The sequence below is a fragment of the Gekko japonicus genome, unplaced genomic scaffold (genome assembly GCF_001447785.1).
Source record: "Gekko japonicus isolate JY-2015 unplaced genomic scaffold, Gekko_japonicus_V1.1 scaffold324, whole genome shotgun sequence".
NCBI lineage: Eukaryota > Metazoa > Chordata > Lepidosauria > Squamata > Gekkonidae > Gekko > Gekko japonicus.
This window is the reverse complement of record NW_015168056.1, coordinates 1,143,168-1,170,523: the sequence shown is the minus strand read 5'-3', so window position 1 is coordinate 1,170,523 and position 27,356 is coordinate 1,143,168. Positions and strand designations below refer to the sequence as shown.

The 27,356-nt window shown below is 45.2% G+C and overlaps 1 protein-coding gene across 1 annotated transcript in view; it reads right to left on the bottom strand.

The window, feature by feature from the left end:
• Positions 1–27,356, bottom strand: part of MCTP2 (multiple C2 domains, transmembrane 2) — a 225,126-nt gene that overhangs the window by 443 nt on the left and 197,327 nt on the right. Inside the window, exons 20-22 of the mRNA XM_015414496.1 lie at positions 17,080–17,189; positions 11,067–11,176; positions 8,641–8,738 (exon numbers count right to left, since the gene is read on the bottom strand). Of these exons, the coding sequence (XP_015269982.1) occupies positions 8,641–8,738; positions 11,067–11,176; positions 17,080–17,189 (318 nt within the window). The remainder of the gene's footprint in view (positions 1–8,640; positions 8,739–11,066; positions 11,177–17,079; positions 17,190–27,356) is intronic.

Genomic DNA, 27,356 nt, shown 5'->3' with positions numbered 1-27,356 from the left:
AAAGCCAGGGGAAAAAACCAAGGCAGGTTCAAAAGTAATGAATCATTTTCTAAACACAGTAACATTGGTGGTGGTGGTGGTGGGGATTAATTGCAGGAAGGATTTGAGAAGTCATGCATCATTTCTTGAAAACCAAAATATTAAAACCAGACCCCCTTTTTTTTTGCCTAATGAGATGCACTAGGGGTGGCGAGGAAGGAGAGGGGACTTCTACCTGATATGGGCATTTGTTCAGTATGGGTTTAACACACATCTTCCTCATTATAAGGCAGTTACGAAACTTAGCAACCGCTTCAAATAACCACTGTGTTTTGTGAAGCCAGTAAACGATACAACATTCTGTCATCGGATTGCTTGGCATCATTCTTAAGAATATCTTCCAAATAGGCTGCCCGAATGTCCTCATACAAACTACAATAGATGGGCATTTGTTAAGAAAGGATTTATTCCGCTGTTGCCTTCCCTACCCCATTTCCCCCCCCCAAAAAAAAGATTTGCTCTCTCCCTCAAGGGCTGATAAAGAAACGAGGCCCTCTTCCCATGACGTGGTACAGCACAGAGTTTTGCTGCGTCCAAGCTGGAACAGTCCTTGAAATAATGATGCAATTGCTTTGGTTAGTGCGTTAGGCAGCTACTGAGCTGGGCGAACAGGGTTTCTTGGTCCGAGACAGTGAGGGATAGCAGTTAGAGTGTCAGACTAGGATCTGGGGGACCCAGGTCCGAATCCCCACTCAACCATGGAAGCTCGCTGGGCCAGTCAGACTCTCTCAGCCTAACCAACCTTACAGGGTTGTTGCAGACATACAGTGGAGGAGGAGAGCTTCATGTCTGCCATGGCATCCTGTTTGACACCAACAGGGCAATCCTCAGCAAAGTTATATGCCTCTGAGCCCACTAACTTCTAGCACATTAAGAAGGATGTAACTCTGTTCAGGATTCAAACTGGGGAAGTCGCTATCAAGTGCAGATAATTATTGAAAAGTTATCTGGGACTGGCCCTTCCATAGGTTTAGACACTTCTTATCAAAGGGCAGATCTTCGTAACAACGTGCTTTTAGCTCTAAGGCAGGGAAGGGCTAGTCCCAGATGACAACTACATAGCAACATAAAGAATTATCTACTTGCCCGAATAATAAGAAATAAGTTCACACTGCTTAATCACTTCTGATGAAGTCTTTCTTCAAAACGAAGTTGAAGCCAGACTCTTCGTAAATCTCTGGACCTGTATTTAATCTTTGGGCCTGAATTTTTGAAACTTTGTGGGTGTAAATGTTGGACCTGAATTTTTGTCACTGTAGAATTTTGGTCTTCATATTTGATAATGTATTCTGGGCATTTGGTATTATCTAATGTATCTTTTCAATATATTTTCTAAATGATTATCTGAGATATATACTGGGAGGACTTCTGCATTTTGGTTGTTTACTCTGTTGAGGATTGCACTGTGCAACCACGAGTCTCCTCGGCTAATACATCTGAGCTCACGGCCACCATCACCCAACTTTTGTCTCCCACCACCCTGGAGACCTAGAGAGGATCAGAGAAGCCATTCAAGGCACACTTCATAAAGGCAAGTCGTAAAATGCAACATCAACAGACAGGTAGCTTATCGTTGCCAATATGTATTCATGCATGAGCACCGCTGCAAATCCTGGACTCTCCAGAAGCCAGGAACGGGGCAGGAGAAGTGAATGCAGATGTAATTACTTTATATATCGGGACGAGCTAAAAAAAAACTAAGTCAGTATTGAGTCCACCAAAAGGAGGGATGCTCTTGGCCTTCCCAATGACTGCTCCACAGAACTCCCTTGTAACCTTGGGTTCAAATGCAAAAAAGAAGAAGGGAATTCATAAACCACATCACAAAAACAAAACAAAACAGGGATTCCATTCTATAAAGTGAGAAACATAATTCTTCAAGGGTTACTTCTTGGTATAGTAGCCAGTTTGGTGTAGTGGTTATGTAAAGGTAAAGGTTTCCCTTGCTCGAAAGCCAGTCGAATCCGACTCTAGGGTTGCGGTGATCATCTCCGTTTCAAAGCCGAAGAACCAGCACTGTCCGAAGACGTTTCCGTGATCATGTGGCTGGCATGACTAAACACCGAGGCACACTGAGCCTCTCCATGGCTCTCCAGGGTCTCAGGCAGAGGTCTTTCACGTCACCTACTGCCTGGTCCTTCAACTGGAGATGCCGGGGATTGAACCCAGGACCTTCTGCGAGCCAAGCAGATGCTCTACCACTGAGCCACAGCTCCTCTCCATGGCTCTCCAGGTCTCAGGCAGAGGTCTTTCACATCACCTACTGCCTGGTCCTTCAACAGGAGATGCCGGGGATTGAACCCGGGACCTTCTGCGTGCCAAGCAGAGGCTCTACCACTGAGCAGTGGCCCCTTTAGAGAGCCAGTGATGTGAGGTGAACTAAAATCTGGAATGCACAGGCTCAAATCCTCACTCCACCATGGAGTGACCTTGGGTCAGTCACAATCTCTCCAATGACCTACCTTGCAGGGGTGCTATGAGGATAAATCGGGGCCCCACAGTGGACAAAAAGGTACGGGAGGGATAGATGATAGAGAGATCGACAGTCAGGCAATCAGCATAGAAGAGAAGGGCTCTCTTTCGTCCCTCCCTTCTCCTTCGGGCTGCCAATTCCAGCTCTGGAAAATCCTGGGGGGTGGCCAAGTTTGGGGACAGGACGGAGCTCGGCAGGGAAGGGATGCCATAGGGCCCATCGGCCCTCCAAAACCGCCATTTCTTACGGGGCAACTGTTCTCTTTAGTGTGGAGATCAGTTCGTGAAGCCAGGAAATGTCCAGGCCCCACCTGTAGGCTCGGAGCTGCGGCAGCTCAAGTGGTTAAGACGCTGAACTGCAGGCTGTGGAAGGTCAGTAGTTCAGCAGTTCGAGACCCCGAGTGTGCCGCATGACGGAGTGAGCTCCCATCTCTAGTTCCAGCTCCTGCCAACCTAGCAGTTCGAAAGCAAGAAATTGCAGGTAGATAAATAGGGACCACTTCGGTGGGAAAGTAACAGCGTTCCGTGCGCTTTGGTGTTTAGTCGTGCCGGCCACATGACCACGGAAACGTCTTCGGACAGCGCTGGCTCTTCGGCTTTGAAATGGAGATGAGCACCGCAACCCTAGAGTCGGATACGACTGGCTTTCGAGCAAGGGAAACCTTTACCTTTACCTGGAGGCTGGCAACCTTATCCCTCCATCCCTAGCCCTGACTTCTTCAGGTCCCTCCTCTTCCTGCTAGTCCAAAGCCCCCTTTGCATTGTGTTCCTCCAACATCTCCACCTGATGGATCTTGTTAGATAGTTTAGTATTTAATTTCTTAATTTCTTAATTCAGCAGAGTTAGCAGAGTAAAAATGAGTCTGAGTCCATGGTAGTTTCAAAATATAAAAGTTTACTAACAACCTATCAAGGGTAGGGTAAACAGGAGGTAAAATAACAAAGAGCTTTATTTCTACATCCTCATGTCTAGATAGACTTCCTTACATGGCTAAGGTCTAATGGAGAGTGGAGCTTCTTCTTAGCTCTGGACAAAGGGTCATAAAATGCTAATACTAGCCACTCTATCTTCCAATCAGGACAACAAACTAGATCTGTATCTGGCGGGCTTTCTAACTCTCTAAGCAGATAGGATACAAACAAACATGTGATTCAGAACACAATATTAACTCAGTAAATACTGAATAGAAGTGTTCTAACTTGTAACTTCCAACACCCCTTCTCAAGTTATAACACTGAAATCATGCAAATTTAAACTTTCACGAAGATTCTCAAAACGTTGCTTGTCAAGCGGCTTGGTCAGGATGTCGGCAGTCATCTGGTCAGTAGGACAGTAACGAAGTTCAATGAGTCCTTTGTCTTGTAAGTCTTTCACATATTTGCATTGAAGAGCAATGGTCTTACTCTTGGATTTGGTGCTCTCACCTTTGCAGAGAACGATGCAAGCTTGATTGTCCTCATACATTATTATTGGTTTCGGTTCGTCTATTCCAAAGTCTTTCAGTAGATGAATGATCCAGTACAGTTCATAGCTGGCACTTTGCGCTGATACACATTCAGCTTCTGCAGTAGAGATCGCTACAACAGATTGCTTTTGACTAGTCCAGTCAATTAAACTGTTTCCATAGTAGAATAAGTATCCACTTGTAGATTTTCCATCAGTTGTGTCTTTTCCCCAGTTGGCATCCATGAATCCAGTCAGTCTTGGTTCATCACAGGATGAGATTTTCAGTTTGTAATCCAAAGTTCCTTTTAGGTATCTTGCCAGTCTTTTTACAGCTTTCCAGTCATGGATAGTCGGTGAGCTGGTCTTTCTGCATAATAGTCCAACAGCTGAAGTTATGTCTGGTCGACAAATTTTGCTAAGATACAATAATTTTCCTATTGCTGATCTGTATTCGTGGTTATTTGGAAGTAGTGGTCCCTCTGTATTCTTGAGGTAATCCTTTTCAAGAGGTGTGCTCACTGGCTTGGAATGTTTCATTCCTACAGATTCAATAAAGTCCATGATCTTTTGCTTTTGGCTTAGAAGAAAACTTCCATCATCAGTTCTTTCAATTTGTATTCCAAGATAGTGTTTTATAGGTCCCAATTGTTTCACTTCCACTTCCTTGTTTAGTTCATCTGCTATTTCCTGTACATCTCCTTGATTTTCACAACAAATAATCAAGTCATCAACATAAATGAGTATGTACTGATATTGTCCATTTTTGATTCTTGAGAACAAACACGGTTCTGCTATTCCTTGTTGAAAGTTCTGTTTTTGTAACAGTTCAGTCAGTTTCTCATTCCACGCTTTTGCTGCTTGCTTTAGTCCATAAACGCTTTTGTTGAGTTTGCACACTAGGCCTTCTTGTCCTTTTGTTGAAAATCCTTCTGGTTGTTCCATGTAGATTTCTTCATTCAATTCTCCATTGAGAAACGCAGTTTTGACGTCCAAATGTTCAATGTGCATGCCCCTTGAGGCTGCTATGCTCAAAAGTGTTCTGAAGGTTGTGTAGCTTACAACAGGTGCAAAAGTTTCCGAGAAATCGATTCCATATTTTTGAGAAAATCCTTTTGCGACAAGACGAGCTTTGTACTTGTCCACTTCGCCGTCAGGGTTATACTTCACTTTGTACACCCACTTACAGCCGATGGCTTTTCTTTCTGAAGGTAACTCAGTAAGAGTCCAAACTTGTTTGTCTTGCAAAGATGCAAATTCTTCTTCCATGGCATTAATCCACTTGCTTCTTTCAGATGCAGGTAGTTGATTAACTTCCTTCCAGTTAGTAGGTTCCTTTATTTGTTGCACACTTGCACAAATTCCGTACATTGGTGGTGGAACACCTTTGGTACTCCTTGCTGATTGTCTCACAGCAGTTGTCTCTCTTACCCTTGGCGTTGCCTCTCCTGGTTCCCCTTCTGAGGTGGAATTCCCTTGTTCCCCTTCTGAGGTGGAATCCTCTTGTGGAGATGGACCTGCCTGGTCACAGGTGGTCTCTGCAGATTGCCAAGTGATCACATCAAAGAAAGAGACATCTGTAGATTCCTGATTGACAGGTTGTGCTGTGGACTCAGCTGGCTTAGGAGTTTGCAGGATGTTACTCTCATCAACATGTACCACATTGCATTCTCTAATTACACAGTTTGTAGAATCAAAAATTCGGTAGCCTTTTCCTCCTTGAGCGTACCCCACTAGGATACCAATTTCTGCTCTTGGCTCTAATTTGCCCCTTTTCTCTTTTGGAATGTGGGCATAGGCTTTAGATCCAAATGCTTTAATGTGTTTAAGTCCAGGCATCCTGTTATGCCATAATTGAAAAGGAATTTTATTTGTAGTTTTAGATGGAACTCTATTGTGCAGGTAAGTAGCTGTATTGACTGCTTCACCCCACATATCTTCTGAAATTCCAGATTGTATTAGCATAGAACGCGCCATTTCTAGTATGGTTCTGTTTAAGCGTTCCGCTGTTCCATTTTGTTCTGGAGAATAAACAATAGTTGTTTGATGTTCAATTCCTTCTTGTTCCATGAACCTTTGGAACTCACTGCTGCAATACTCTGTGCCATTGTCAGTGAATAACACTTCAGGCGCTTTGCCAAATTTATTTTTAACAGCAGCAACATAGCACTTAAATTTGTCAAGTACTTGGTCTTTACTTTTAAGTAGGTAGGTATAGACATATCTGGATTTTGCTTCCATAAAAGTCACAAAGTATTTACTACCACCAGTAGATTGTTTGATAGGGCCAACAAGATCTGAGTACACAGTCTCTAGAAAACCTTTATCTTGTTCTGGATTTTTGCCTCTGTAACAAGGCGCTTTGCCTTTTGCCTTAAAACAGGTATCACAACCATTACTAATAGTATTGCATTCAACAGCATCAATATTACAGCCCTTCAGAAGCTTTCTCACACTTTGTAAATTTCTGTGAGCAAACATCACATGCCATTTAAATAAACAGTCTTTGTGCTCACATTCAGATGATTTTGTGTGAAACACAGGTCCACTTGTGTCCAGTTCATCATTTTCAGTTATGCCAAGATTTCTTACATAATGGTAACTGTCGTGCTCTTCCATAATGAGCTCGACTCCATCTTTGTGCCAAATTTTTCCTTGTCCCTTTTTAAGATTAATGTTAAAACCAGCAGCAATAATTCTCCTTGAGGAGATCAGACAAGTACTAGCTTCAGGCACAAATACACAATCATTTAAAGTCATTTGCTGAATTTGGCCAGCAGAATTTAACACATTAAGAAAAATCTTTCCTGTTCCAGCAACTCTCAATGGTTCATTATCAACTTTGATCAGTTTGGGCATCTCATCTTTATTCAGATCAACAAAATATTCAGCACTGTTGCAAATGTGGACGGCACTCCCTGTGTCCAGTAGCCACAGTGATTCATCACTGTATTCTCTGCTATGATTAATGTTTACAGCAAGCACATTCGCACATTCGGCTCGCTTTCCTGCAGTTTCTGGCACAGCCTCTCTCAGGAGAAACACAGGCTTGGATTTTTCCTGCCCCTGATGACCGTTTGGCTTCCCATTGCCACGCCCTCTGGCGTTTCTAGGTTTTGGAGTAGAGGGAGAGCGCATGTCTGTATCCTTTTGATCTTTAAAGTCGTTTCTGTACCAGCAATCCCGCGACAAATGGCCGGCTCGGGAACATACAAAACATTTAACGGCTTTCTTTGCATTCCCTTTGTAGCGAGAGTCACTGATCTTAAGTACAGACACACTTTCATTAACATTCATTTGTTCCCTTCTGAAAGCCTCAGATTCCAGGTAACAAATTGTTTGATCCACGCTCAGATCCTCTTTATCACGTAAATGGGCAATCTGAACTTCATAATTCTCAGGCAATGAATTTAAAATAACGGCAACCATTGAACTCTCGGAGGGAGGGTCATTAATCATTTTAAGGTCATCATAGATATTAATTATCTTACTTAAATGTACACTCATTGTGTCTCCCTTTTGCATTTTGCTATTAAACAGCTTTTGTTTAAGAAAGATACTATTTGCTTTCGACTTCGCAGCATACTTGCGATCTAAATGCAAAATCATTTCCTTTGCTGTTTGATATGTTAATAGCCTTTGATTGTCACTAATCACAACATTCCCAAGGATTAAAGCACGGGCATGTCCATCCTTCTCTTTAAACTTTTTAAGTTGATCCGCATTGCCCGTTGGAGCATCCTGGGTTAACACATAACTCGCAGATGTGGCCTCTAAAATGCATTTTAAGCACTCCTTCCAAAACCGATAATTACTGGCTGATAATTTCGGTAGGTTATAACTGTGTGCAGACGCCATATTTTTTTTTTAATTATTTACTTTACCAACTTCCCTTTGTAGAGGTGAAGACGTCGGTCGTCTGGGATCGATCGGGGGTTGCTTGTGATCTCCTTCGTTCCCTCAGGCGCTGTCGTTCAGCTCTCTGGGAAAATCCTTTGTTTTGCGGAGATAGTTTCACAGCAGGGGCTGAAGTTCCTCTTGCTTCTCTGTTCTGCAAGCACAAGGCTTTGCAGACTCGAGAAAAAACAAAGAAGACTCTCTCTTGTCCCAGAAAAAGTTTCAAAAAATTCTTTTCTGTTTTTTCTTAAGTTCTAATACACATGGCTCAAAAACAACTCTGCTAGTGGGAAAACATCTGGGCTTCCCATAACCTGTTAGATAGTTTAGTATTTAATTTCTTAATTTCTTAATTCAGCAGAGTTAGCAGAGTAAAAATGAGTCTGAGTCCATGGTAGTTTCAAAATATAAAAGTTTACTAACAACCTATCAAGGGTAGGGTAAACAGGAGGTAAAATAACAAAGAGCTTTATTTCTACATCCTCATGTCTAGATAGACTTCCTTACATGGCTAAGGTCTAATGGAGAGTGGAGCTTCTTCTTAGCTCTGGACAAAGGGTCATAAAATGCTAATACTAGCCACTCTATCTTCCAATCAGGACAACAAACTAGATCTGTATCTGGCGGGCTTTCTAACTCTCTAAGCAGATAGGATACAAACAAACATGTGATTCAGAACACAATATTAACTCAGTAAATACTGAATAGAAGTGTTCTAACTTGTAACTTCCAACAGATCTTCATACCTGGCCTGGGGCCTTTGAGGGAGGCCTCCGTCCATTACTTACCCTTTGAACATCCGACGGCACCCGGGAGAGGAAATCGAGTAACTCGTTATTCTCAATGGCGTAGGGGTTTCTGAGCTTCTTTGTAAATTTATTTATGCCTGAGAAAGGGGGTGGGGGAAACACAAAAATTGTTAACACACACACATACAACCATATGAATGCTTTACTTCCTCAGGTAGGGCGGGCTGGGGAGAAGAGAGTTTTACAATACAGACCCCCCCCCAAAAAAAAGCAGCACAAAAATTCAGACAAGCTGAACCCCGTGTCGCCATCATGTGGTATCATTCACAGATGTCTGTTCTTGAAGGAAGTGGTAGGAGGTTCATTGCCAAGCAGCTCTGCTCGAAAGCCAGTCGGATCTGACTCTAGGGATGCAGTGCTCGTCACCAATGTTCCCTCATAGCTGTGGAGTTTTGTGAGCAAAAATTCTACTTTGTGAGCTACCGACATTAAAGTTGTGAGCGAGCGGTTTGGCTACTGCATACAGTAGTTTGCTTTGGAGTCATCCTTCCTGAGTAAAGACAAAAATGTGTGAGCCGGAGGCTAAAAAACTGTGAGCTAGCTCACACTAACTCAGCTTAGAGGGAACACTGCTCATCACCGTTTCCAAGTTGAAGAGCCAGTGCTGTCGGAAGACTTCTCCGTGGTCATGTGGCCGGCATGACTAGACGCCGAGGCGCACAGAACGTCGTTACTTTCCCACCGAAGCGGTACCTATTTATCTACCTGCAATTTCTTGCTTTCGAACGGCTAGGTTGGCAGGAGCTGGGGCCAGAGACGGGAGCTCACTCCGTCATGCGGCACTCGGGTCTCGAACTGCCGAACTACCGACCTTCCAGCCTGCAGTTCAGTGTCTTAACCACTTGAGCCACTGCAGCCCCACTGCTTGCCTTAGCGATGAAAAAAGTCCCGTTATTCTAAATCAGCCCAGGAGCAGGAACAGCCACAGCCCAAAACTAAGGGCCATATGTTGTTACTGGAAATGGAGAACTGAACCTGGTGCCCTGGGGCATAGAACTGTGAAGGCAGCCACCTCTGGGCACTCTCAAAAGGGGAAAGCGGTGATTTACATGTTCCGTGGCCCTTCACAGTGGACATGCTAGGGGGGTTCTGTACTCAGGTTGCAAAAGACAGCCAACGTGGCATTGGGGATAGGAACATTGGCCTAGGGCCTGGGACAACCGAGTTTGAATCCCCACTGTGCTGTGGAAGCTTCCTGGGTAGGGCTGCCAAGTAGGGGCGGGGGGCGGGTAAACCCCCGCTTCGGAGGCCCGATTTCCGCCGCCGTGGAATTGGGCCCTGGGGGGAACTCTGCCCCCAGAAGTGCAGCATGGCGTCAGTCACATTGGGGGCGTGGCCCCGATTGTCGGAGGGAAAACTCTATGGTTTTCCCTCTGACGATCAGGGCCACGCCTTCAACGTGATCGACGTCGCGCGTCACTTCCGGTGGCGTGCTGGCGGCGCGCGCGCACATAGAACAACGGCTCCCAGAGCCCGGCGAGGTTCCCCTGCCGGTAAGACATTTTGACTTGGCAACCCTATTCCTGGGTGATTTGGGGCCTGTTGCAACCTCTCAGCCAAACTGACCTCGCAGGGTTGTTGTTGTGAGGACAAAGTGAAAGAGGGTCTCAGGGAAAAAGGAAAGTGGAATATAAACAAGAACAACAAAAACAGAGGTCAAGAAGGAAACCCTTGCATTAGCAAATTACATCCATTATTTGATTAACGCATTTCTGCCCCGCCTTCTAGAGAGTTTCTCCCCTAGCCCTGCGACTGGAGTTCTTCAGTTGAGAAGGGGCCATGGCTTAGTGGTAGAGCATTGGCTTTTTAGGCAGAAGGCCCCAGGTTCAATCCCTGCCTTCTCTAATTTTAAGATCTTAGGGTAAGAGGAGATGAGAAAGATCTTACTCTGCTTGAGCCTCTGAAGAGCTACTGTCTGTCCCAGTAGGGTATACTGCAGTATGGCAACCAATTGTAGGCTTGCCAGCCATCCCGCTATGGTGGGAGGCGTCCCCTTAGCAAACCTTGCTGTCCACTGCTTCTCTGAGTGGCAGTGGGAGAAAGATAAGATAAAAAAGGCAACATCACTGACTTGAAAGTGGCATAGGGTAGTTCTAGGAATCGCCAGAAACTCTATGGTTTTACCATAGAGTTTCCGGCGATTCCTAGAGCTTCTTTTTGTCACTTCCGGGTTTTCCCTTCTGTTGCAATGTGGAGTTCTGTATCTTTACAAATCTGTTTATGACATTCTCTTCAAGGAGTCCACAGGGCAGCCTGCAACAAATACCATTTCCACCGGTTGCAAGCAGCAAAAGCAAAAGGAAACAAAAAAATAAAGAAAGCAACAGAATGAAAATCATCAAGACACATCTGCACCATGTGAAACTCCACGAATAAATGATGCAGAAGCGACGGCACAAACTTACCCCAGAGTAAAACGATGTACCGCAGTGGTATGTAATACAGCAGGACTGTGGCCACTGCAAAGATTAAGCACGCAAGGACAGAAAGGAAAGGGACTGTCCAGTTGAACGTACTGCAGTCAAGTTTGGAGAGGGGAGAGAGAAGAGAGAACTCTTTAGGCACTTGCTGAAATGCAACTGGTTGTTATCTCATTCTTCTGCCAAGGATCTCAGGGGAGCAAACACGGCCCTCCCCACTGCCATTCTTTTAAAAAATACTTTTCATCATACGAAGTCTATTTACAAAAAGTACAAAATAAACACAGAGGTCATTTCGGGGGGGAACGCGGGGGGACGCAGTTCCCCCGGGTGAGGTACCGGGGGCGGGGCACATGACGAAGCCCCGCCCCCTGCTTCCGGCCACCCCGCTTCCAGCCCTCATTCAGCCAGGAGGAGGCAGGAGAAGAGGGAGGGTAAGTTGCTTCCTCCCCGCCTCTCCCCACCCCTGCCTGCCTGGGGCCAGGGAGGGCCTTGGCGGGGCTTCCTCGCACTCCCGCTGGCCTTGCAGGTCCACCGCTGGGCCCCTGATGTCAGGGGGTGGGGCATATGCTAATGAGTAATGCTAATGAGTTCCCCTAGCTCTTTTTCTACGAAATGACCCCTGAATAAACATATAATGTGTGTATTTGAGAATTATGAAATTATCAAATGCACACACCCCAAACAGCCACCCATTTCATCAACTTGTATCTGAATTATAGCAAAGGTGTAGCCTTAGCATGAACTTTATCATTCCTATACCTGAGAAACGTGGATCATTTCTCTATCAGTCTATCAGAGACATTATTAGCTAGGGCTTTAGACTTTACCCTAAAGGTCAGTTTTTATTGTTAAATCAACTTTCCACACTTCCATGGTGTAAACTCATCACATTTTTATTTTATTCTTTTAAAACATGTTTGTGCCCCTATTTTAAATTATTTGGCAAAGAACAGAGAAATTCCAAAAGAACTTTATACTTGTTATATATAACGTAAGGCCCTTTTCTTTGTTTTGTTCTTTTTTGTTTGTTTAATTGGTGTTGCTGTACCATTGTTTTAATTTTTGAATGTAATAATAATTAAAAAAAACATGTTTGTGTCATCTTTCCACCCAATCAGGGTCCACAAGGTGGCAAACATCAAAAAATGAGCAATTAAAAATACGGTTTAAATTATAAATAATTCAAAGGAGGAGGAGGAAAAAATGGATTTATACCCCACCCTTCACTACCTGAAGGAGTCTTACAATCTCCTTTCCCTTCCCCTCCCCACAACAGACACCCTGTGGGGTAGGTGGGGCTGAGAGAGTTCTTTCGAGAACTGCCCTTGAGTGAACAGCTCTGAAAGGACTTGCAACTGACCCAAGGTCACACCAGCAGCTACATGTGGAGGAGTGGGGAAACAAACTAGGCTAACCACTACACCAAACTCCTAACCACTACACCAAAAGTGTACACTACACCACCTAGGAGGAGGGCCGGTAACCATTATTGGGGGTATGCCAGAAGAAACCTGCTGGTGAAAGACACCAATAGAGGGAGACAGAGGAACCTCCCTGAGGAGGGAGCTCAAAAGTTTTGGTGCCACTATTAAAATATCAACATGTACTAATATAAAAGAAAACTGTTATAAAATGATGTATAGGTGGTACATGACTCCAAAGAAAATAGCATATATGAACGAAAATATGTCTAACAAATGTTGGAAATGTAAGAAAAAAGAAGGCTCCTTTTACCATATGTGGTGGACATGTGACAAAGCTGTGACTTTTTGGACAGAAATTCATGAAGAAATGCAAAAAAATTTGAAATGTAACTTTAAGAAAGAACCGGAGATACTACTTCTAGGTTTAAAGATGGAAGAAGTAAATGTACAAAAAAAGACATTGCTATGGTATTTAATTACTACGGCAAGAATGACATATGCACAATGTTGGAAACAGGAGAAAATTCCAGATAAATGGGAATGGATACAGAAAGTCCTATTTATGGCAGAAATGGACAAATTAACTAAGAAGTTAAACAACAAAGAAGATAAAGATGTTTTTGAAGAATGGAAAGACTTTAAAGAATATCTAGAAAGAAATTGGGATGTTAAAAATACTATACTGTATTTAGACAATTACTAGGACTGAAATGTACTAAGGTTTAAGCTGTAAGGAAAAAAACATGTTACCTTGAAATGCGAAAATATTTGTGGGCAGGGAGAAGCATTGCGGGAAGCCACCGAAAGGGGGGAGGGAGGGGTTAAAAAAAATGGATCTAACGGTTGATTGATAAATGTTGAACTTGTTAATCCAAAATAAAAGTTTTTTTGGGGAAAAAAATTTTGGTGCCACGACCGAGGAAGGCCCTTTCTCGGGTTGCAGCCCATCTCGCTTCAGATGGCAGAGGCCACCAAGCAGGTCCTCTGAAGATGACTGGAGTGTACTAGTAGGTCCATATGGGAGGAGGCAGTCCTTAAGAGATGCTGGTCCCAGCCCATACAGGGCTTGGGGAGCCAGTTTGGTGACTTATTTATCAGATTTATACCCTGCCTCCCAGCCAAAGCCAGCTCAGGACGGCTTACATAAAAGAATAAAAACACACAAGTAAGCAATGTAAACAACCCTAAAAACATATAAACCATATACAACAATCCAACATTAAAAGGTGCTAGACATTAAATAATACTAATAAATTAATATAATTCGATTATTAGATGATGGCGGCCAGGGCTCTTTTTGTAGAAAAAGCCGATCAGGAACTCATTAGCATAATAGGCCACACCCCCGACAGCACAGCTCATTAGCACATTAGACCACACCCCTGTGTTGCCAGAAGTGTGGTTATCCAGCCACACCCACCTTTTGCTTGTTATTCCGTTTACCTTGTTTGTTGTCAAAAACCAGGGCCTTTTTTGTAGCAGGAACTCCTTTGCATGTGAGGCCACACACCCCTAATGTAGCCAATCCTAATGAGTTTCTGCTGTTGGGTGTGGCCTGTTATGCTCATGAGCTCCTGCTGGGCGCGGCCAACTCGGGAGCCAGCCGAAACTCCGTTCCTGTGTGTTCTTACCCAGAAATAGCCCTGATGGCGGCCAACCTTCAGTGGTCTATCCTAGTGGTTGGCCCATAGTTGTGCGACTGGCACAGGCTGTTTCGGCTGACTCCAAGGGACAGGGTTCTCTGCCATTCCAGCTATTGGGGGCGGCTCCTAGTTGAAGGCCTGGTGTCGTGGTTAAGAGTGACACAATCTAATCTGGAGAACTGGGTTTGATTCCCCACTCCTTCACATGAAGCCAGCTGGGTGACCTTGGGTCAGTTATAGTTCCCTCAGAGCTTTCTCAGCCCTGCCTACCTCACAGGGTGTCTGTTGTGGGGAGAAGAAGGGAAAGGAGATTGTAAGCCACTCTGAGACTCCTTTGGGTAGTGAAGGGCAGGTTATCAAATCCAGGGCTATTTTTGGGCAGGAACGCACAGGAACGGAATTCCGGCTGGCTCCCAAGTTGGCCACGCCCAGCAGGAACTCATTAGCATAACAGGCCACACCCAACAGCAGGAACTCATTAGGACTGGCTACATTAAGGGTGTGTGGCCTAACATGCAAAGGAGTTCCTGCTACAAAAAAAGGCCCTGGGTTTTGACAACAAACAAGGTAAACAGAATAACAAGCAAAAGGTGGGTGTGGCTGGATGACCACACTTCTGGTAACATGGGGGTGTGGCCTAATGTGCTAATGAGCTGTGCTGTCAGGGGTGTGGCCCAATATGCTAATGAGTTCCTGCTGTTGGGTGTGGCCTATTATGCTAATGAGTTCCTGCTGGGCTTTTTCTACAAAAAGAGCCCTGATAAAATCCAACTTCTTCTTCTTGTAAAGATCAATATTAGCACCCTGAATTGAGCCCATAAGCAAACTGGAAGGCAGTGTAGATGGAACAAGGCTGGATTGCTCCCTCTAAGCCGTGGAGTCTTGTGAGCAAAAATTCTACTTTGTGAGCTACTGGCATTAAAGTTGTGAGCGAGTGATTTGGCTACGGTATACATTAGCTTGTTCTGGAACCATCCTTCCTGAGCTAAGACAAAAACGTGTGAGCTGAAGGCTAAAAACTGTGAGCTAGGTGACTCAGAGGGAACACTAGAGATTGGCATGAACCCACTGATGAACTAAAGCTCATCACGAATTTTAGCTGCTTCATGATTCAGGAAGGATGTTCACAGACTGAAGAGTTGCCACATACTTCCATGAATTTGGTTGCCGTTTGTAGCAGTTCGTGTAGCGCAGAAAACAGATGTTTAGATGGCCCTGAGCCATTTAAACCCCTGCCTTTTGCTCTTCACAAGTAACAGCTGAGTCATTTGGTTTAAGTGATTCTGAGCCATTTAAACCCTGCTTTCTGCTCCCCGCCATTTTTCACAGGGAGCAGAAGACAGGAGTTTAAACTTTAAATGACTCACCAACCAATACAAACCAGTTTGGTTCATGAGCTGGCCTATCCGGTGGCTTGGTTCACGGTTCAGCTATGAACCACGAACCGAACTGCAAAAATGTGGTTCGTGCCCATCCCTAGTCAGCACTCTGATTGCCACATTCTGCACCAACTTTAGTTTCCGGACAGACAATTAGGTGGATCAGTGGCAGCAAAAGCAAATGACTTTACACATTTTAGTTGACTAGAGGTTACCGGGGAGACCACAGGAGTATAGATGAGGCTGGTGAGAGTCAAGCAACCTGCTCTATAACTTCCAGTTTCAGTCTATAGTAACCAAGTATGGGGCAAGCAGGGGCCAAGCATGTGTGAACCAGGCCATAGAAGTTAAAGGAAGCCCAAGGAACAATTGTCTATGTTAAACCGAACCTCTCAGAGATTGGAGGTATACCTGAATTTGGGTATAAAGGTAAAGGTTCCCTTGCTCGAAAGCCAGTTGAATCCGACTCTAGGGTTGCGGTGCTCATCTCCGTTCCAAAGCCGAAGAGCCAGCGCTGTCTGAAGATGTTTCCGTGGTCATGTGGCCGGCATGACTAAACACCAAGGCGCACGGAACGCTGTTACCTTCCCACCGAAGTGGTACCTATTTATCTACTTGCAATTTCTTGCTTTCGAACTAGAACTGGAACTAGAGACGGGAAGTCACTCCGTCATGCAGCAACTCGGGTCTCGAACTGCTGAACTACTGACCTTCCACAGCCTGCAGTTCAGCGTCTTAACCACTTGAGCCACCGCAGCTAAACATTATACCTTTAAAATAGATAAACATTATACCTTTAAAAGAAATTGGTTGCTGGATGTTTGCTGGATATACTTAATATATGATGCGGGTGCACGAGAAGACCTCGACCAAAGAGTGCCAGACTGAGCTATGAAAAACACTTTGTCTTATTTGAGGGATAAAAAGCTGACCGGGGTGGACTGGGGGAAATAATGCCACCCTTCAGAGGAAGGCACTACACATTTAAAGTTAAAGCCAGGATGAAATAGCGGCCCATAAACAGATGGAAACTATTTTTAAGGCCACCAAACCTCCGAGTTGAACCGAGCGACTAAAAAGTCCCTTTGATGCAAGGGGTTATACCGATGGCAGTGCTTGTCTAAACGGTCGTGTCACTTGTTAAAACCACTCCAGTGGACTCCTTCTGCCCTCTCGCCTGTTCACAGCAACACGACTGCCGGGTTACAATCGGATTCCTGGGGGATTAGGCAGGGCAGCCGTCCGAGTGCCCTATCGGGGTTCTTAGGGACCATTGTCGTCAAAGCAAATGCCAGAATTACGAGTCACCCGGCTTCCCGAACCTTCCTGCCACACAGCTGCACACAGAACAGTGCTCCGTTCACGGGCTCGAAGGCATCCCCCTGCCCATTTCCCGCACAGCTGGGCCAGATGTTGCAGAATCACAGCTGGGCTTGTTGTATTTTTAGACCCCACACGGCTCTTATTAAAAGAACGGAACTGTTGAAAACCTTTCAAAAAATGGAGGAGGGGGCACACAGTCACGGGCAAACCCAAAACTTTCACTTACTTTTTTATCCTTTCTGCAAAAGATGCAATATCTTCCAAGAGGTTTTGGACCGTTATAACGATATCCTGGACCATGTAAATTCTTTCTCTTAAGCCTTTCTTTTCGGATTCCTAGATATATTAAGCAAAAAGGAGGGAGGGAGGGAGGGAAGAAAGAAAGAAAGAAAGAAAGAAAGAAAGAAAGAAAGAAAGAAAGAAAGAAAGAAAGAAAGAAAAGAAAAGAAAAGAAATCCAATTTTTCTCAAATTGTCCCAGACAATAAAGGTCAGAACACAACATGTAATACAGTATGCCAAAAGCATTCAGTACAGCCAGGTTAAAAATCCAAATGCCCACACAGGACTGGATCAGTGTTCCCTCTAAGCTGAGTTATAGTGAGCTAGCTCACAGTTTTTTAGCCTCCGGCTCACAGATTTTTCTCTTAGCTCAGGAAGGATGGCTCCAGAGCAAACTGATTGATGCGGCAGCCAAATCGCTCGTGCACAACTCTAATGCCAGTAGCTCACAAAGTAGAATTTTGGCTCACAAGACTCCACAGCTTTGAGGGAGCACTGGTCTGGATTGTAGGTGGGGGAATCTTAGAACACTTCCTATAGTCCTACATACATCTCAAGAAATATTTTCAGGTGCTAATCATTGAGTATTGTTGTGTTGGCAGGAGATGCTTCAGGTCATCTGAAATTCAAAGACATTTCAGCGCAGCTAAAAGAGACAAAACTTTACATGAATCCCGTGGATCTTAGAATCATAGAATGTTAGAGATGGAAGGGACCTTGCAGGTCATCTAGTCCAACCCTCTGCGATCAGCAGGAGCATAGCTGAAAGATAGCCCTACAACACACCGGAAAGATGGTCGTCCAGCCTCCACTTGAAAATGTCCAGCGAAGGAGCATCCACCACCTCCCGAGGCAGTCTGTTCCACTGCTCAACCACTCTTACAGTTAGGAAGTTTCTCCTGATATTTAGCCGGTATCGACTCCCTTGTCATTTCCACCCATTAGATCTAGTCTTGCAATCCGGAGCAAGAGAGAATAGATCTGCTCCATCTTCTACATGACAGCCCTTCAAATACTTGAAGACTGCAATCATGTCCCCTCTAAGCCTTCTCTTTCCCAGGCTAAACATACCCAACTCTTTCAGCCTTTCCTCGGAAGACTTGGATTCCAACCCTCTCACCATCCTGGTTGCCCTCTTCTGGACACGCTCCAGCTTGTCAACATCCTTCCTAAAATGTGGTGCCCAGAACTGGACACAGTACTCCAGGTGAGGCCTAACCATAGCAGAATAGAGCGGAACTACTACCTCCCGTGATCTGGACACAATGCTTCTGTTAATGCCTCCGAAGATTTATGCATCTTCTAGAAGTTGTGTAACTAAAAGGGCAATCCTGTTGTTTCTTTCACTGCAGAAGGTGAAGAAAACTCAAGGGTCCTCATCCATGTACCATCCTTGGAAGGCATGAAGTCAGTTGCAGGAGAACAGCTAGATTCGAGTCCAATAGCACCTTAGAGACAAGAAAAATGGACCCCTCGGGGCTGAATAAGGACATGGGATTCTTGTCTCATTACTGATGCTAATTTTCTGCCCTCAGATGTTTCTCCCCTGCTCTAATCAAGCTGATTACATTTTGCATTATACTTCTGCATCCTGACTTCTGTCCTGACCTGGATAGCCCGGACTAGCTCAATCTTGGAAGCTAAGCAGGGTCGGCCTAGACTAGTATTTGTAAGGGCGACCTCCAAGGAATACCAGGGGCATGACACAGAGGCAGACAATGGCAAACCACCTCTGAAATGCCTCTTGCCTTAAAATCAAGTCTAGCTCGCCACCTGGTGGTGCATAATGCTTCAGAGCTAGAACTTCTGGCTGCCAGACAATCTTAGGCTCTCCTGCTGTACTACACACAATGCCATACAATAATTATTAATTATTGTTATTATCCTGACTTTTTTCTTTGCAGCACCACTGGGATATAAAGACTCATAGATCTCCATACCTACTTGTACCCGCCAAACAGAGCTTTGACTCTTGAAAACTTGCATGCTGAAAATCTTGTTGGTCTCCAAAGGGGCTACTGGAGTCAAATCAAGTTCTTCTACTACAGAGCAACATAGCTACTCTCTGAAACTAACTGCAGGAGACAGTCCGGAGGCAGATGAGGGAGTCCGTCTGTGCCTCAGTCTTCCATAAAACTGTTCCACATTTATGTTTTTAGCGTGTATAAATTTGGGAACCGTCATCTGACAAAGGATGCTACCACATGGGGATTTTTCCCTGCATGACAACCAGGAAACCTGCACACTAAATTCCAGAGCTGTTCATTCTGAGCATGACTCATAGCAATCCTAGAGCTGTTTGAATCCAACTCAACAGGGAATATTCTGCATTGCCACAGGGGAGTCCCTGGGTGGATGATTCTTTCAATTGTCACTATAGGGAATGGGATAGAGCTAAGCAACACTTCCAAAACAGCACAGACTCCCCTTAGCCCTTTCAAGGACTCCCCCCCCCCCTTTCCCTGCTGAGCTGTAGTGTGGTGTTTGGTAGAGAACGAGGGAGGATTTCCTGGCTGTAGGGGGTCTTGGCAAGCCAAGGTTGCATCTGTGCTTTTGAGTAAGCACGACAGGGAAGAGTCGGGCTGTGGGTGGTGGCAGCAGAGAGCAGTATGGGAACATGGGTACGCGGACACTGTTCCCGCACTGTCGACTGCCGCGGCGGCGGCAAGGGCACAGTTTTGCCACTCCACATAGATCCCACCAAAGTTTCAATCGATCACGAGCCACAAAGCTTTCAGGGCGTAGGCCATCTCTTTCGAGTCGGGATAGCTGAACCCTAATTATTCTGTTTAGAAATCTGCTGACGGTGCCCAGCCATTTTGTCTGGCTTTGTCTAACTTCTGACCAATTCTTATCGGTAACAGAATTTTTTTTAAAAGAGAGAAAGAGAGAGATGATTTTTCCAGGACAAGCCTGTTCTTGCAGCTCGCAACTGTGAAGGCTCTCATCTGGCAGCCGGATCTGCATCCCGCTGGCTTTGTTTACACATCTCAGATTGCGCTACAAAAATGTGCCGATAACACAATTTAGCAAACACAACATTACATCGTCTGAGGCAGCTCTCCAGACTGCCTCGGACAGAGAGATTGAGTTAAGACAGAATAACTGATGTATTCCGAAGGACATCGTGACAATCATACGGGCCTCTTTCTCTCTCCTTCTTAACACACGGCAGGCAAAACGAAACAAAAACTAGCAGCAGCAGAAGATGATCGTTGCAATTCTAATTTAGAACATGAAACACTCTCAGAGGAAAGGGGAGGAGGGATGAAAATGTCCAACTGTAATAAGCAAGAATGGATTGCCTGTTCATCCGGGCTACCCTACTGGGCTACCCCCTAAGTCGAGTCAGGTCAGCTTTGTTCTTTACTCCAATTATATTGATTTTTTTCAGGGCTCTTTTTGTAGAAAAAGCCCAGCAGGAACTCATTAGGATAATAGGCCACACCCAACAGCAGGGACTCATTAGCATATTGGGCCACACCCCTGACAGCACAGCTCATTACCACATTAGGCCGCACCCCCATGTTACCAGAAGTGTGGTCATCCAGCCACACCCACCTTTTGCTTGTTATTCTGTTGACCTTATCTGTTGTCAAAACCCAGGGCCTTTTTTGTAGCAGAAACTCCTTTGCATGTTAGGCCACACACCCCTAATGTAGCCAGTCCGAATGAGTTTCTGCTGTTGGGTGTGGCCTATTATGCTAATGTGTTCCTGCTGGGCATGGTCAACTTGGGAGCCAGTCGGAACTCCGTTCCTGTGCGTTCCTGCCCAAAAATAGCCCTGGATTTTTTAAAATATAAGATGCTTGTAACTTTTTATTATTATTTGGAAAACCACAGCATATTACCACCAGCAAATCTGGTCCCCATAGAATGGCACTATTATTCTTGACTTCCATCCGGGAAACAGATGTCTATCTAGTCACACTAACTGACCGCCTTGTGGAGTGCATGTGGGCGAACTAGCAGGAAGAGCTCCATAGCTAATAACTTTCAGAGAAAGGCAGATCCGCTTCTCTATAATGTGGGGACTCTCTCGTCCCCCATCTTTTCCTTAGGAGTGGAACTCAGAGGAATAATAATAATTGATTATATAAGAAGAGAAGAAGAAGATTGGATTTATACCCCACCCTTCACTACTCAAAGGTGTCTCAGAACGGCTTACAAACTCCTTTCCCTTCCCCTCCCCACAACAGACACCCTGTGAGGTAGGTGGGGCTGAGAGAGCTCTGACAGAAACTGCTCTTTTTCAAGAACAGCTCTTATCAGAACTACAGCTTGCCCAAGGTCATCCAGCCAGGTGCAAGTGGAAAAGCAGGGAATCAAACCTGGTTCTCCCAGATTAGAGTCTGCACACTTAACCACTACACCAAACTGTGAGTTTTGAGGAGGCTGATAGCCAATTTTTTAAAAAAGCAGCAGATTAATTAGCTAATGTGTCTGATACTAATTATATTTCTTTATATATTGCTTATGAAAACAGTATTTTAAAATGAATTATGTGTGTGTGTGTGTTCTGTATGTATTTCAATAGATATTTTGCAATGTTCTCACATGTCGGAGTGAAGACCATCTGAGACAATCATCACCCCCTTATTTCATACCCAAGATGTTTGCCAGCTAACATTTTTATGTCTGCATTATTATTATTATTATTATTATTATTATTATTATTATTATTATTATTAGGAGTAGTAGTAGTAGTATAGTAGTATTATTATTATTATTATTAGTAGTAGTAGTAGTAGTAGTAGTAGTAGTAGTAGTAGTAGTAGTAGTATTTTAAAAATCAAAATCTGCTGACTGAGGGGAGGTGCCTTTCGGTTTAGCAAATGTTTTTAAGCCATTACGTTTAACAATGAGCTTGCTCCAAATGATCAAATAGATAGAAAGGGGGAAAGAAAGCTAAATCTAACACAGAAATCTAGAAAACCTCACTCAAGAACAACAACCAAAAGAAAAACCAAGAAGGAGATTGTTGGATGCAACTATACAGCAGAATTAAAAGGAAACGGGAAACTCCGTTCTCCCCTTCCGTAATTCTGCCCCGGGCTTCCCCCATGCCAGACTGTGGCTTGTATCCCCTCTCCCACACCTGCTCTCATTCCTTTCCCGGATTGGCTTGCGTCCTTCCGTGATGTTCCTTCCCACTCCTGCACTGGCTCATCTCCTTCTGCCTACTTGGCCTACACTGCCCTACCTGCTCGATTCTTCCTACCCTTCTTATAGCAATTTGCGGGGAGAGGCCAGGAGACTCTTCGGAGCGGGTTCCAGCTTCCCTTCCATACCTACTTTACCAGGAAGAACCCTTTTCGATCAGATATAAAGATGCCATGTTGCATGACTCTTGCCTACATTCTCCCTTTATCCAGAAAACAGGTTGACTTGTCACTGAGCCACAGACCCTCCTGTTTGTTTAAACATGGCTTTGCCCCAATCATGGGTGAATGGGTGAATACACGCACACACTTCACCCATGATTGGGGCAAAGCCACGTTTAAACAAACAGGAGGGGGCGTGGCTCAGTGACAAGTCAACCCTTCCGGCGTGCTGAAAGTCCCAGGTTCACTCCTCTGCATCTCCAGTTAGCAGCCGGGGATGTGAAAGTCCTCTGCCTAAGACCTTGGAGAGCTGATGCCAGTCTGAGTAGACGATACGGACTCCGATGCACCGGTGCTCTGATCCAGCTTAAGGCAGCTTCACGCGTACTCGATAGAAATCACCGAACTAGCTCATCGTTTCTGCTCTGCTGTGTTTCTGTCTGCGTCAAAGAAAGTGTGAGCAGGGTGATTATATTCAGCGTGACTAAGCCTGATCTAAGGATGCATTTCTCTTCGGTTGCTCTGGAGTCCACCACCAGTTCCTTTTGATACCATTCCACGGTGGCTTCTTTGGTGACCCAGCTCTTGTAAGCCGACATCTAACTGTCTGATTGAAGATACACGCACATTCCTCAAAAGGAACAGACTCCTACAGCTCCGGAGTCTTCCACTGAAATCAGGAGGAAGAATTCTTCGCCCGTTATCTGTCAAATTTGTCCTTTCCTCTTATTTTGAACTAAGCAGCCCCCCCCCTGTTTCCCCCTCCCCTCCACAGGTCCCTTTCTTCCTTGAACTCTTCCTCAGCCGACTGTGGCACTCTGGGAAAGAATTAAAACCATCAAAATGAATTTACAATTGAGAATTAATTATACCGTCAGTGTATTGCCTTAAATCTTCCCCGCAGATCCCGAGCTGAGAATGTTCCCGTCTCACCATTAATTGCTTCAACAAACTTACAAAAGAGGGTCTAGCTGAAGATTAAGCATATCGGCAAAGGGGAAGACATTTTTTGAGGATCTGAAGAGTTCAGAATTTAAGTCCTTTTGTGTCCGAGTAATCCTCCTCGGATTGAACTTGGGAAAGGGGACGCACGGCCATCGCCCCAGGGAGGGTGAAACGTTTGAGGAATCGCTTTTGTTCAAGAGTGAGAGAGCATCTTAGGCGTCTGCTGCATGAATTCCAACTCTTTTCCGACTCTGCAAATGAGGGAGTGTGACACTATGATTGCTGGATCTGGGCCATAGTGTGGAAGTTTTATTCTTTGCAGAGTTCACTTTGGAGGAAGATGCAAAGGGACTGTACAGGCTCGCAGTTGGGCAGATAAACTTAGGCTGATTTCGCACTAGAGCTGCCTCGATGTTGCGCCGCCGTTTGCCCCGATACTATTGGTTAGTTTCACACCCGAAGCTGCGGGGCTGCATTTTGACTCGCGGCTGTTTTTTGAGGATCACGAAACTGTGGAAGAAATTGGGCGAGGCCGCGGGTCAAATGCAGCCCCGCGGCTTCGGGTGTGAAATTGACTAATAGTATCGGGGCAAACGGCAGCGCAACATCGAGGCAGCTCTAGTGCGAAATCAGCCTTAGATTATTAAAAGGTGCAACCCTGGCAAAGGACGGTGGGGACAACGAGGCTGTGGTTATGGTGCCGGCGGGGTTACAGGCAAGGTCATGAAGCATGAAAAGTACGTGGAAACAGGATACAGGACAAACATGAGAAAATAAAAATATATCACATTTGGTTCCATTAGACCAAACGCAGTTCTGATAACAGTCTATCACAGTGGACTCCAACATGGTACCCTAGTGCCCATGTGATTCTACCCCAAAGCATCTCTTTCCTCCAAACCAAAGAGCTTTCCTTCATCTCCTCTGAGCAGAAAGTTCTTCAGAAGAGGCTTTGTGTCTCCAGGAACCAACCGTTCACAAATGGCTGCCTCTACCATAGAAGACTGCTTAGCTTACACCCTTCCCAGCATTTTGTGGAAATGTCCAACATTTTGTAGAAACATTCAATGTTTTGATTTGGCCCTGGGCCCTCATAGCAGCCATTTTGTGACTGGCCTCATCCCTCATGGTAAACATTTTTAATGGTTTCCACTCTACCAGCTCTCAAAACTAAAAAAATGCCACAGGCTCATTAAGGTGGTCTACCATAATATTCTACTGGATTTTTTAGAATGGGTCTTTGGAGTATTCTCTGTTGGTCTTTCCTGTCTGATCACTAGCAAAAAGTTTTCATCAAGAGGCAGGGTCAACACCATGGAAAATTACTTGTGATGTTCACTCATCTTTGGCACTTTCGCTTACACAGTTTAATATTAGCACAAGAAACCAGGATGAGAAAATCTAGAACTTTAGTGCCTATCGTTTTCAATATACCGATAGCACTTGCGCTCTCGGTCTTTATCTAAGTCTAGAGATACTATTGTCTCTGTCCTAAATCCCATCTCTAGAAAAGAGGTTAGTGGGATGAGGAAAGAAATTAATTTCCAGACAAGATGGAGGAGATGTTGCTCAGGAGAGTAGAGGTACTCCATGGGTTGGAGTCACTGTTTCTGGATGGGATTTTAATTTCTCCATATTTATTCACCCCTTCCTTCAAGGAACTCACTAAGGGCACCATCTCACAGTGAGTTTCATGACCCAAGTGGGGATTTGAACCCAGTCCTAGTTTGACTCTAACCTCTTCTCTCTCTCTCTCTCTCTCTCTCTCTCTCTCTCTCTCTCTGTGTGTGTGTGAAGTGCTGTCAAATTGCCGCCGATTTATGGCAACCCCAGCAAGGGACTTTCAAGGCCAGTGAGAAGCAGAGAGGTTTGCCATTGCCTGCCTTTGCAGGGTCTACCTTGGTGGTCTCCCATCTAAGTACCAGTCCTGCTTAGCTTCTGTTGACCCCAGCAAAGGGCTTTCAAGACAAGTGAGAAGCAGCGGTGATTTGCCATTGCCTTCCTCTGCAGAGCCTTCCTTGGCGGTCTCCCATTCAAGTACCAATACTGCTTAGCTTCCGACTTCTGGTGACCCCAGCAAGGGGCTTTCAAGAAAACTGAGAAGCGGAGGTGGTTTTCCATTGCCTTCCTCTGTAGAGTCTTCCTTGGTGGTCTCCCTTCCAAGTACCCACCCTGCTTAGCTTCTGACTTTTGGTGACCACAGCAAGGGGCTATCAAAACAAGTGAGAAGCAGAGGTGGTTTGCCCTTGCCTTCCTCTGCAGAGTCTCCCTTGGTGGTCTCCCTTCCAAGTACCCGCCCTGCTTAGCGTCTGATTTATGGTGACCACAGCAAGGGGCTTTCAAGACAAGTGAGAAGTGGAGGTAGTTTGCCATGGCCTTCCTCTGCAGAATCTTCCTTGGAGGTCTCCCTTCCAAGTACCAACCCTGCTTAGCTTCCAAGATATGACTGGATCGGGCCATACCAGGCTGCCTTCCCTCCAACCACTTGTCTACGCTGGTTCCGATTCAATAAGCTTCAAGCTCGAGGAAGCCTCCTCCCTTAGGCAGATCTCTTTGTATCCCAACCTCCCCCCCATCTCCTCATCTATCGGTACATGAGCCGAGAAGAGGGTTTGCAGAGGATGCATTAAAAGTAGACATTGTTCTGTTAGGTTGGGGGAGTTTCTCTGAGCTTGGCCCCGACGAGCTCATGGACTGCACTGTTTCTTTGCTCTAGAGATTCTCTGTCTGGTTTTTAATGGGCTAGCTCAGATTGCTCCATTCCATGGAAACTGAACCAAAAAATGGCCTTGGCACAGGTCTGCTCGAGTTGCGATTAGTGTCCAGGACTTGGAAAGCGGAACAGAGAAAACACTTTTAATTGTCGTGTGAGACTAAAAGTTCTCACTCATCATACATGCAAATTTAGAAACACACACACACGCAAATCAAGATAGCGAATTGAGAAATGGCATAAGACACTTCAGGAGAACGTTACTGTTTTATCAGAAATGACGTTTATGGGGAAAGAGAGACAACGCTAATAAAGGCTGGGTTCCCAACGCCTTACAATTTTACAGTGGGGGAAAAAGTCAAACACTGAGTTTAAAATGACGTCTCTGCGGAGGAGAAGGCCACAAGGTATATGCCCGGTGCATGAACCACTGTTATCTCCCATCACTGCTGGTATTTGGAAAAGAGAGGGGGGCAGTTGGCAACCAAGCCCTGCCATTTCAAAGATTGATCATTCCAATGGAAGGGAGTTAATCTGTTCCTCTGTTTTTGAACTAAGTGTCTATGTGTTCCTAAGTTGTAAACAGTGAGTCTCGGAGGGCATGTTACAATTCCCAGAAGCCAGCTCTGCTATGTCTGACATGCAACAGAATCCAAGAAAGCTCTCTTGCTGTACACTCTGATGGAACACACGCACATTTGATGGAAACCACAACCTCCAGCGCCATTGGTCACCCAGCCAGCTGTTTTTTTCCAAGTTTTGAGAGGTTTGTTGCACTATGGGAGATTTTTCTTTAAATTTCATACGTTTATTTGCGCGTGTCTGGGTAACAGAATGCTTAAAAAATGTTCTTTCTCCAACAGCAAAAAGAGTCTGACCTCTCTGGAACTCCTCTGAACCTAAAACAGACCCCGGTTTCCTTTGCCCGGCAATATGGGGGAGGAAATATCCATTGCGCCAGTGTGGCTGTAATGGTCAGGGTGCTGGAATGGAGAGTCCTGGGTTCAAACACCCACTGAGTGACCTTTGGGCCTGTCACCGTCTCTTAGCCTAACCTACCTAATGGGATGGTTGTATTCCAGGGGTCATTTCCTGCAGGAGTGCACAGGAGCAGAGCTCCGGCAGTAAAGAGCCCAGGGGGTGGGCACATGCAACAAGCCCCACCCCCTGCTCCCAGCAGCCCTGGGCCACGAGGAGCAAGAAGCAGCCAGGTAAGTTGCCGTGGGTGTTGCCCTCTGAC